This window comes from Staurois parvus, unplaced genomic scaffold (assembly GCF_062004578.1).
Source record: "Staurois parvus isolate SC_StPar_1 unplaced genomic scaffold, SC_StPar_1.0 ptg001227l, whole genome shotgun sequence".
Taxonomy (NCBI): Eukaryota; Metazoa; Chordata; class Amphibia; order Anura; family Ranidae; genus Staurois; species Staurois parvus.
The window spans coordinates 1,322,501-1,332,718 of record NW_028319023.1 but is presented as its reverse complement, the minus strand read 5'-3'; the positions used below and the strand labels follow the sequence as shown (position 1 = coordinate 1,332,718).

At 46.2% G+C, this 10,218-nt stretch overlaps 1 protein-coding gene across 1 annotated transcript in view; it reads right to left on the bottom strand.

Annotated features, from left to right (window-relative positions):
- Nucleotides 1–11: 11 nt before the first annotated feature.
- LOC149438015 (uncharacterized) overlaps nt 12–10,218 on the bottom strand; it is a gene marked incomplete at its 3' end in the record, with an annotated part of 40,944 nt that continues 30,737 nt past the window's right edge. The window contains exons 6-7 of the mRNA XM_089660347.1: nt 7,513–7,586; nt 12–435 (exon numbers count right to left, since the gene is read on the bottom strand). Of these exons, the coding sequence (XP_089516473.1) occupies nt 12–435; nt 7,513–7,586 (498 nt within the window). The remainder of the gene's footprint in view (nt 436–7,512; nt 7,587–10,218) is intronic.

The window sequence follows — 10,218 nt, the reverse complement described above, 5'->3', positions numbered from 1 at the left end:
AAGCTTAGTACAGGTAGAGCTCTGGAAGTAGATGAGAAGCTTAGTACAGGTAGAGCTCTGGAGGTAGATGAGAAGCTTAGTACAGGTAGAGGTCAGGAGGTAGATGAGAAGCTTAGTACAGGTAGAGCTCTGGAGGTAGATGAGAAGCTTAGTACAGGTAGAGGTCAGGAGGTAGATGAGAAGCTTAGTACAGGTAGAGCTCTGGAGGTAGATGAGAAGCTTAGTACAGGTAGAGCTCTGGAGGTAGATGAGAAGCTTAGTACAGGTAGAGGTCAGGAGGTAGATGAGAAGCTTAGTACAGGTAGAGCTCTGGAGGTAGATGAGAAGCTTAGTACAGGTAGAGCTCTGGAGGTAGATGAGAAGCTTAGTACAGGTAGAGGTCGGGAGGTAGATGAGAAGCTTAGTACAGGTAGAGGTCAGGAGGTAGAGGTTAGTCTAAGTATACGGGGGACACTGGAAGTGGGGGAAAGGTGTGGAACAATGAAAGTATTTTATACAATCCTCAGGCCCCCTCCTGGCCCTCTTTAAATACATTTTCATCTTGACTAGGCCTTTGAGAAATTTTGCAGACCTTTTTTTCTTTTTTTTCTTTTTCCCACCAATAATAAATGTAAAAAAAGAATGTGAATGAGACGTCCATCACTTCTCACCTAACTTCATCATTGTTTTTCTTATCATCACCCTCATCCTCCTCCTCCTCCTCCTCTTCACAGATAGGATCGTACGTTGCGTTACCTTAAAATGTTACAAAGCAGAGTTTACACGGCTCCACCACACATTACTCTGCAGCTCCTCTGAAAGTCATTTCATACAAGAACAAGAAGATTTACTAACATTTTATAAGACGTCTTTCCTTTCTCCTAAAACCACAAATCGTAGAAGACAGAATCTCTCTTTGCTGGTTTGGGTGGAGCTTTGCTGGACGTTTAGCTCGTTTGGTGGGAGACGGTAGTTTTTTTTTTTTTTCACGAATGAGTAGGGATATTATGAACCCCTTACTCATTCATATGGGGGGGGGGGAAGTATTTGGAGATATCTAATTTTAAAGGGGGCTTCCAGATTCTGATAAGCCCCCCACCTGCAGAGCGGGCCAGGATTGTGGGATAAAGACCCTTATCCTCATCAACATGAGGACAAGATGCTTTTACAGTGGGGACTCACCTTGTACGTTACCCCCCCCATGATGAGGACACGTGACCTGGTATGGTGAAGTGGGGGTGCAAGCTCTTACCCCATTTCCTTTCCTGGCTTGCCAGGTTGCATGCTTAGATAAAGGTCTGGTATGGAATTTTTTTTTGGGGGGGCTGTCACGTACGTGGTAGGAGACTGAATTGGTGAGGTTGGCCTTGGCCTCTCTTGTATCTCTATCCCAGGCCCCACTGAAGGTGGAACAGATGGTGCCCAAGGGACAGAAGGAACATGAGTGCAGGCAGGGTTTGATAGCAGAACCTTCGCCCGGAGGTGTAGACTCAGAAAGTCAGACAGAACATCAGGTCAGAAACAGAGATAATGCAGGACAGATCAGCGGGGACTCACCTTTTAAGAACCCCCCCAATGTTGAGGACAGGTGACCTGGTATGGTGAGGTGGGAGTGCAAGCTCTCACCCCATTTTCTTTCCTGGCTTGCCAGGTTGCATGCTTAAAGATCTGCTAACGTCAGGTCAGGAACAGAGACAATGCAGGACAGACCAGGGGGGACTCAACTTTTAAGGTATTATTATTATACAGGATTTATGGCGCCAACAGTTTGCTCAGCGCTTTACAATATAACGGGAGACAATACAGCAACAATACAGTTCAAAACAAGAGGGATTTGAGGGCCCTGATCCTTGGAGCTTACAATCTAGGAGGGAGGGGCTAGTGGTACAAAAGGTAATAACTGTGGGGGGTGGACTGGTAGGAAGAGTAGAAGATTCCATTATTAGCTGAGGGCAGGATAGGCTTTCCTGAAGAGATAGGTTTTCAGAGATCTCCTAAAAGTGAGCAGAGTAGGCGATAGTCTGATAAATTGGGGTAGAGCGTTCCAGAGGATGGGGGAAGCTCTGGAGAAGTCCTGGACATGAGCATGGGAGGAGGAGACAAGGGAGCTAGAGAGTAGGAGGTCTTGCGAGGAGCGGAGAGTACGGTTTGGGTGATATTTAGAGACAAGATTGGTGATGTAATGTAATTTATGTTATAAATGGCTTTATATGTTATTGTCAATGTTTTGAATTTTATCTGTTGGGCAACGGGAAGCCAGTGGAGGGATTGGCAGAGAGGGGTGGCAGATACAGAACGGTTAGTAAGGTGGATGAGTCTGGCAGCAGCATTCATGATAGACTGAAGAGGGGATAGCCTGCGATGAGGTCGGCCAATGAGGAGGGAGTTACAATAGTCAAGGCGAGAGATAACAAGGGAGTGAATAAGTTGCTTAGTAGTTTCCGAGGTTAAGAATGGGCGTATCTTGGAGATGTTGCGGAGGTGAAGTCTACAAGATTTAGACAGTGATTGGATTTGGGGCTAAAAGCACAGATGGGAGTCTAGGATTACACCTAGTACCCTGGCATGAGGGGAGGGACTGATGGTTGTATTATTGATCTTGATGGAGAAGTCAGGGGAGGGGGCACAGGCTGGGGGGAATACTAAGTTCTCAGTTTTGGAAAGATTGAGTTTGAGGAAGTGGAGTGACATCCATGCTGATATGTCACTTAGTAGGTTAGTAATGAGAGAGGAGACTGAAGGGGTGAGGTGAGGGGTAGAGAGATAGATTTGTGTGTCATCAGCATAGAGATGGTACTTAAAGCCATGGGAGTTTATCAAGTGACCAAGGGAGGAGGTGTAGATGGAGAAGAGAAGGGGTCCAAGGACAGAACCTTGAGGTACCCCTACAGAAATAGGGAGTGAAGAGGAGGAGGCAGCGTTATAGGTAACACTGAAGGAGCGCTGCGCTAGGTAGGAGGAGAACCAGGAGAGAGTGGAGTCTCTGAGGCCAAGAGAGTGGAGTTTTTTGAGGAGGAGGGGATGGTCAACTGTATCAAAAGCAGCAGAGAGGTCAAATAGTAAGAGTACGGAGTAGTGGCCATTGGTTGGGATGAGTATGGAGTAGTGGCCATTGGTTGGTATGAGTACAGAGTAGTGGCCATTGGTTGGGATGAGTACGGAGTAGTGGCCATTGGTTGGGATGAGTACGGAGTAGTGGCCATTGGTTGGGATGAGTACGGAGTAGTGGCCATTGGTTGGGATGAGTACGGAGTAGTGGCCATTGGTTGGGATGTGTACGGAGTAGTGGCCATTGGTTTTAGCAGTTAGTAGATCATTAGTGAGGTTTAGTAGGGCAGTTTCAGTGGAGTGTAGAGAGCGAAAGCCAGACTGTAAAGGGTCAGGAAGGTCATTGTTGGTGAGGTGGGAGCTCAGGCGATTGTAGACTAAGCGTTCCAGGAGTTTAGAGGTAAATGGCAGCAGGGAGATGGGTCTTAAGTTGTTCAGGTTGGTGGGGTGCAGGGAGGGCTTTTTAAGTATGGGAGTGATGTGCGCGTGCTTTAGAGGGGAGGAGAAGGCACCAGTAGAGAGGGAGAGATTGAAGATGTGAGTGAGGGAGCATAGGATGGAAGAAGAGGGTGAGCACAGTAGTTGTGAAGGGACCGGATCCAGGGGGCAGGTAGTGAGACGGGCTTCTGAGAAAACCTTAGTGACCTCTTTGGTAGTAGCGAGGTCAGAAGAGGAAAGTGTTGTGGGAGGTTTAGTATAAGGAATGCTGAGTGGGGTGGATAGCTGTGCAGTGGAGATGCCCCTACGAATTGCATCAAACTTGTTTTTGAAATGATTTGCAATCTCGTGAGCAGTGAGTGAGGTACTGGGTGGAGGTGGAGGTGGAGAAAGTAGAGAGTTAAAAGTAGAGAAGAGACAATGAGGACTGGATGACAAGCTATTAATAAGAGTGACAAAGTAGGCTTGTTTGGCAGCATGAAGGGAGGAACTGTATGTTAAGAAAGCAGATTTATATCGGGTGAATGCTTGGTGAGATTTAGTTTTACGCCACAATCGCTCCATTGCACGACTATGTCGTTTAAGATTTCTGGTGTGGTCAGGCTGCCAAGGTTGTAATGGTCGGGACCTGATGCTTCGTGTTGTTAGAGGAGCAAGTGAGTCTAATGTGGATGAAAGCGAATTGATATAGACAGCAGTGGCCAGGTCAGGGCAGGACAGGGGAGAGATTCTGTCATAGAGTTGGTCAGTTGCAGAGTGGAAATGAGTCGGGTTCAAGTTGTGAAGGTTTCTGCGGGTAATTGTTTGCTGCTTGGAGGGATAGGTGTTTGAAGATGAGGACACTGTGAAGGTGATGAGATTGTGATCAGAGAGAGGAAAGGGGGTGTTTGTGAGATTGTAGGGAGTACAAAGATGGGAGAAAACAAAGTCTAATGTATTCCCATCAGAGTGAGTGGAGGACGGTATACATTGTGCTAATGCAAAAGATGAGGTTATGTTGAAGAGTTGGGATGTAGCCGGGTTGTTGACATTAATAGGGATGGTAAAATCTCCAAGAATGATAGCGGGTATTTCAGAGGAGAGAAAGTAGGGTAGCCAGGCGGAGAAATCATCAAGAAAGCGGGACCCGGGTCCAGGGGGCCGATAGATCACTGCAATCCTCAGAGAAATGGGAGAGAACAGCCGGATGCAGTGAGTCTGGAAAGAAGAGAAGGATAGAGAGGGAGGGTTAGGGAGGACTTGAAAGGTGCTCAGTGGGGATAGAAGCAAACCAACCCCACCTCCTTTCTGACCACTGGGTCTGGGTGAGTGGGTCCAGAGGAGGCCTCCATAGGAAAGTGCTGCGGGGGAATCTGCTGCTTGGAGTCAGGTTTCTGTAATTGCTAGTAGGTTAAGGGAGCGGGAGACAAAGAGGTCATGGACAGAGGTGAGCTTATTACAGACAGAGCGGCCATTCCAGAGCGCACATAAAAAAGGGAGGGTGGTTTTTGGGAGCACGGGGACTGATATTAAATTGAGGGGATTGCGGCTATTCCCGGAAGAAAGAAGGTGCCTGGTGTGGGGGTGAGATACTGGAGGACCAGGGTTTGGGGAGATATGCCCAGAGGTTAGGAGAAGCAGAAGGGTGAGGAAAGTAACATGGGAACGGGATGTGCACGAGCGCACATGCCTTCTAGTCCTGGTGTTTGGGTCAGCAGGAGAGTGAAGTATCAGCAGGAGGTGATGAGAGTAGTAGTAGGGAGATGGTAGCAGTGAGGGTGAGATGTACAAGTTTTGGGGTGGAGCAGAGGGGTAAAGAAGTGAGATTTTGGGAACGCAGGATAATAATATGAAAAGGAGCAGTGGAGGGGACATATTAAAAGGTAGATGGAGTGGGACTCAGACTTGTAAGAGATGTTTCCCGGGGTGTTTGCTTGCAGTCCAGAGTGCAGTAGAGTTTCTTGTTGTATCTTCCTGCTGCTTGAGTTATCCTGCTTTAGTTAAACTGCTGTGTTTAACTGCGTCTTAGCACTCCATCAAATGCAGCACTCACGCAAAAGCAGCACCCCATCTGTGACTGATCCCCCTGATCTGTGATTACCCCCCCCCATTGTATCCCCCCCCCCCCCATGTCGAGGCACATGATCTGGTATGGTGAGGTGGAGGTGCAAGCTCTTACCCCATTTCCTTTCCTGGCTTGCCAAGTTGCATGCTTAGATAAAGGTCTGCCATGGAATTTGGGGGTGGGGGGGGCTGTCACGTATGTGGTAGGAGACTGAATTGGTGAGGTTGGCCTTGGTCTCTCTTGTATCTCTAGCCCAGGCCCCACTGAAGGTGCCAAGGGACAGGAGGAACACGAGTTCCGGCAAGTTTTGATAGCAGAACCTTTGCCCAGAGGTGTAGACTCAGAAGGTCAGACAGAACATCAGGTCAGGAACAGAGACAATGCAGGACAGACCAGCCGAGGTTAAAGGGGAACTCCACATGGATCGCAGGTTCTGGATACGTGGTTCGTCAGGGCTCCCAGCAGACTTGAAGCAGGAACACACTGTGAGAACTGGAGCCACGGGCAATAGGGGATCATGGGGCCCCTGCGTCCTCACTCTTACTCAACCAACACCCAAAAAAGCCTATGAAAGGTACCAGGGGCATCTCATGGCAGTAGCTGTGCTGTCTGTCACTTCCCTGTCAGCTCGAGGATGAGCTGATCGAGAAAGAACAGTTTCTCTTTCTCGATCAGCCTTGTCCCGCCCAGTACAAACCCCGCCCCGCCCCCTAGTAAAACACTCCCCTCACTCCTATAACCCTTCCCTGCAAAATAAAGTTAACCCCTTCCTCCCCAGTGCCATTAGTACAGTGTCAGTGTTTTTTTTTTTGCACTGATCACTGTATTAGTGTTTTTGGGGATGTCAGTGACCCCAAGTCAGTACCCCTCAATGTCAGAATGTCCGCCACAGTCCTGCAATAATTCGCTGGTCGCCACCATTATTAGTATAAAAAAAAAACTAAAAATCCCAGTATCTTTCCCGCCATTTGTAAACGCTATAACTTTCACGTAAACCAATTAATTTACACGTATTGGGTTTTTTTTTTAGCAGACATGCCGCAGAATGCATTTTGGCAGAAATTTATGACTAAATTTGATTTTTGCATTTTTTTTTACTGGACATGTTTAATAGCAAAAAGTCCAAAATATTGTTTTTTTTTCCTCAAAATTGTCAGCCTTTTTTTTTTATAGCGCAAAAAAAAAAACTGCACAGGCGATGAAATACCACCGAAAGAAAGCTCAATTTGTGGGAAAAAAAGGATGTAAATTTCATTTATGTACCGTATTGCATGACCGCGCAATTGTCCGTTAAACTAGCGCAGTGCTGTATAGCAAAAAAATGGCGTAAATTGCAAAATCTATCCCATAGTTTGTAGACGCTATAACTGTCACACAAAGCAATCAATATACACTCATTGGGATTTTTTTTACCAAAAACATGGAGCAGAATACATTTTGGCCTAAATTTATAACCAGCTTTGAGTTTACTATATATTTTTTATAGCTGAAAGTAAAAAATATTATTCTTCAAAATTTTTGGCCTTTTTTTGTTTATAGCGTGAAAAATAAAAAGCGCACAGGTGATCAAATACCACCGAAAGAAAGCTCTATTTGTGTGAAAAAAAGGACGTAAATTTCGTTTGGGTGCAGCGTTGCATGACCGCGCAATTATCAGTTGAATTAGTGCAGCGCCGAGTAGCAAAAAGAGGCGTGGTCATTAAGGGGGGTAAATCCTCAGGAGGGCGAGGGGTTAATGACTAAACGGCGGGCAGGAAGGGGTTAACTCGGTTCCCAGGTAGGTATTTTGTCATTTGCTTTGGGTTGGCTTTTATCTTTTTTGGTTTCACTGTAAATACATCTTTAAATATATAAAGTCTGAGTGTAGCCACGCAGATCTGCCCATCCCTACCGATCCCTCACAGGAGTGCAGCAAGGGTGGAGTTCAGGCGCAATGGCACATCTTATATTTCTGTCCTGGGGGGGGCGCTGTACAAGCCGAGCTCTCAGCAAGTGTGATGAACTGCGTATGCGTGGTTTGCTTTACCTGGCAAGTATTTCTTAATGTTTCTCAGCCAGTCGTTTGAGTCAGACAGATCTGCCAGAAAGAATAAATTGGTTAGTGACCTCACTTGTCTCTGTTCAAATAGGTAATACAGTTTGGTCAGAGACCCGCCCCTGAATGGGGCTCTTCTCTCTGCTCTCTCCTCCTGCCAGCTCCCAATGCCGGCCTTCCCTCCCCCAATCTGCGTTCTGCTGTGCAGAGGATCACAGTCCTACAGAGGCAGATCCAGCAACCATCAAAGGGTTAACTGTGTGCTGTGTGTGTTTCACTGTGAGCATGCTGCTATGCAGAGCCATACAAAGCAGTGTGCAGGAGCTGACAGGGGAGAGATCTGTATTGCTTATACACAAAAGTTCTCTCCCTCTGTCGGTAATGCTCCGTGATCATCGGGTGCCGGCGAGTAATCACCGGCCGGGACCCGATGATTGACAGCCGAGGCCGCGAATAGCGGCGTGGGTAGGGCACCCCGGAAATGCAAAATCACGTATATAGACACGTGATTTTGCGCACCCCTGCCGCCCTGTAGCAGTACATCTGCTATACGGCGGACGGGAAAGCGGTTAACTACAAAAAACACATTTATTTACTTATTTTTTTTTTTTTACAAACCAAATTAGGAAAAAGGTTTTTGATTATTTTTTTTTCCGAAAGGAAGACTTCTTTATTCTAAAAAAAAAGAAAAAAAAAGATACAGTAGGTTTTACTTTGTTATATATTATAATGACAAGTAGAGATGAGCGAATTTCTCAAAAATTCGATTCGGCTGATTCGGCGAATTCCAGTGTGAAATTCGATTCGATGCGAATTTCTTCGCTACGAAGATGACTTATAAAAAGGGTTTCTAGGCTTCAGAGAGCCTTTAAATTAGTGCAGAACACTGTACCTTTAATTTAAATGCCCTTGGAGATGAGGAAAGAGAAGGAGAAGGAGAAGGAGAAGGATGAGAAGAAGGAGAAGGAGAAGGATGAGAAGAAGGAGAAGGAGAAGGATGAGAAGAAGGAGAAGGAGAAGGATGAGAAGAAGGAGAAGGAGAAGGATGAGAAGAAGGAGAAGGAGAAGGATGAGAAGAAGGAGAAGGATGAGAAGAAGGAGAAGGAGAAGGATAAGGATGAGAAGAAGGAGAAGGATGAGAAGAAGGAGAAGGAGAAGGATGAGAAGAAGAAGAAGGAGAAGGATGAGAAGAAGGAGAAGGAGAAGGATGAGAAGCAGGAGAAGGAGAAGGATGAGAAGAAGGAGAAGGAGAAGGATGAGAAGAAGGAGAAGGAGAAGGATGAGGAGAAGGAGAAGGATGAGAAGAAGGAGAAGGATGAGAAGAAGGAGAAGGAGAAGGATGAGAAGAAGAAGAAGGATGAGAAGAAGGAGAAGGAGAAGGATGAGAAGATGGAGAAGGAGAAGGATGAGAAGAAGGAGAAGGAGAAGGATGAGAAGAAGGAGAAGGAGAAGGATGAGAAGAAGGAGAAGGATGAGGAGAAGGAGAAGGATGAGAAGAAGGAGAAGGATGAGAAGAAGGAGAAGGATGAGAAGAAGGAGAAGGATGAGAAGAAGGAGAAGGAGAAGGATGAGAAGAAGGAGAAGGATGAGAAGAAGGAGAAGGATGAGAAGAAGGAGAAGGAGAAGCAGAAGGAGAAGGATGAGAAGAAGGAAAAGGAGAAGGATGAGAAGATGGAGAAGGAGAAGGATGAGAAGAAGGAGAAGGAGAAGGATGAGAAGAAGGAGAAGGATGAGAAGATGGAGAAGGAGAAGGATGAGAAGAAGGAGAAGGAGAAGGATGAGAAGAAGGAGAAGGAGAAGGATGAGAAGAAGGAGAAGGAGAAGGATGAGAAGAAGGAGAAGGAGAAGGATGAGAAGAAGGAGAAGGATGAGAAGAAGGAGAAGGAGAAGGATGAGAAGAAGGAGAAGGAGAAGGATGAGAAGAAGGAGAAGGATGAGAAGAAGGAGAAGGATGAGAAGAAGGATGAGAAGAAGGATGAGAAGAAGGATGAGAAGAAGGAGAAGGATGAGAAGAAGGACAGTTCTGTGACAGTTTCTGTCTATTTCTGACAGTTCTGGGACATTCACTCCATACAGCTGTTTCAACCGCTGTATGGAGGGAATGTCATGGAACTGTCAGAAATAGACTATTTATGACAGTTCTGGGACTGTCCTTCCATGCAGCGGTTGAAACATTGTATGTATTTGTTTCCATAAATGGATCCATTTATGGAAACAAATAGATACAATGTTTCAACCGCTGTATGGAAGGACAGTCCCAGAACTGTCATTAATAGTCTATTTCTGACAGTTCTATGACATTCCCTCCATACAGCGGTTGAAACAGCTGTATGGAGTGAATGTCCCAGAACTGTCAGAAATAGACTATTTCCGGCAAAAAGTGTATGTGCAGAGTTCCTCTATTTCTGACAGTTCTCTCACAGCTTCTTCACATGTACAGCGGTTGAAACATCTGTATCCTAAATGGAAACTAATAGATACAATGTTTCAACCGCTAAACATGTGTTCCTTCTGTCAGAGAACTGTCAGAAATAGCGGAGCTCACTGCAGGGACACTTTTGCCGGCTGATCGGGAAATGTTCGATTCGCGCACCCGAAGTAGGCAAAATTTCGGTTTCGCCGCGAATCGAATATTTCCTGAAATTCGACTCGAATTCCGGTTCGCCTGGTTCGA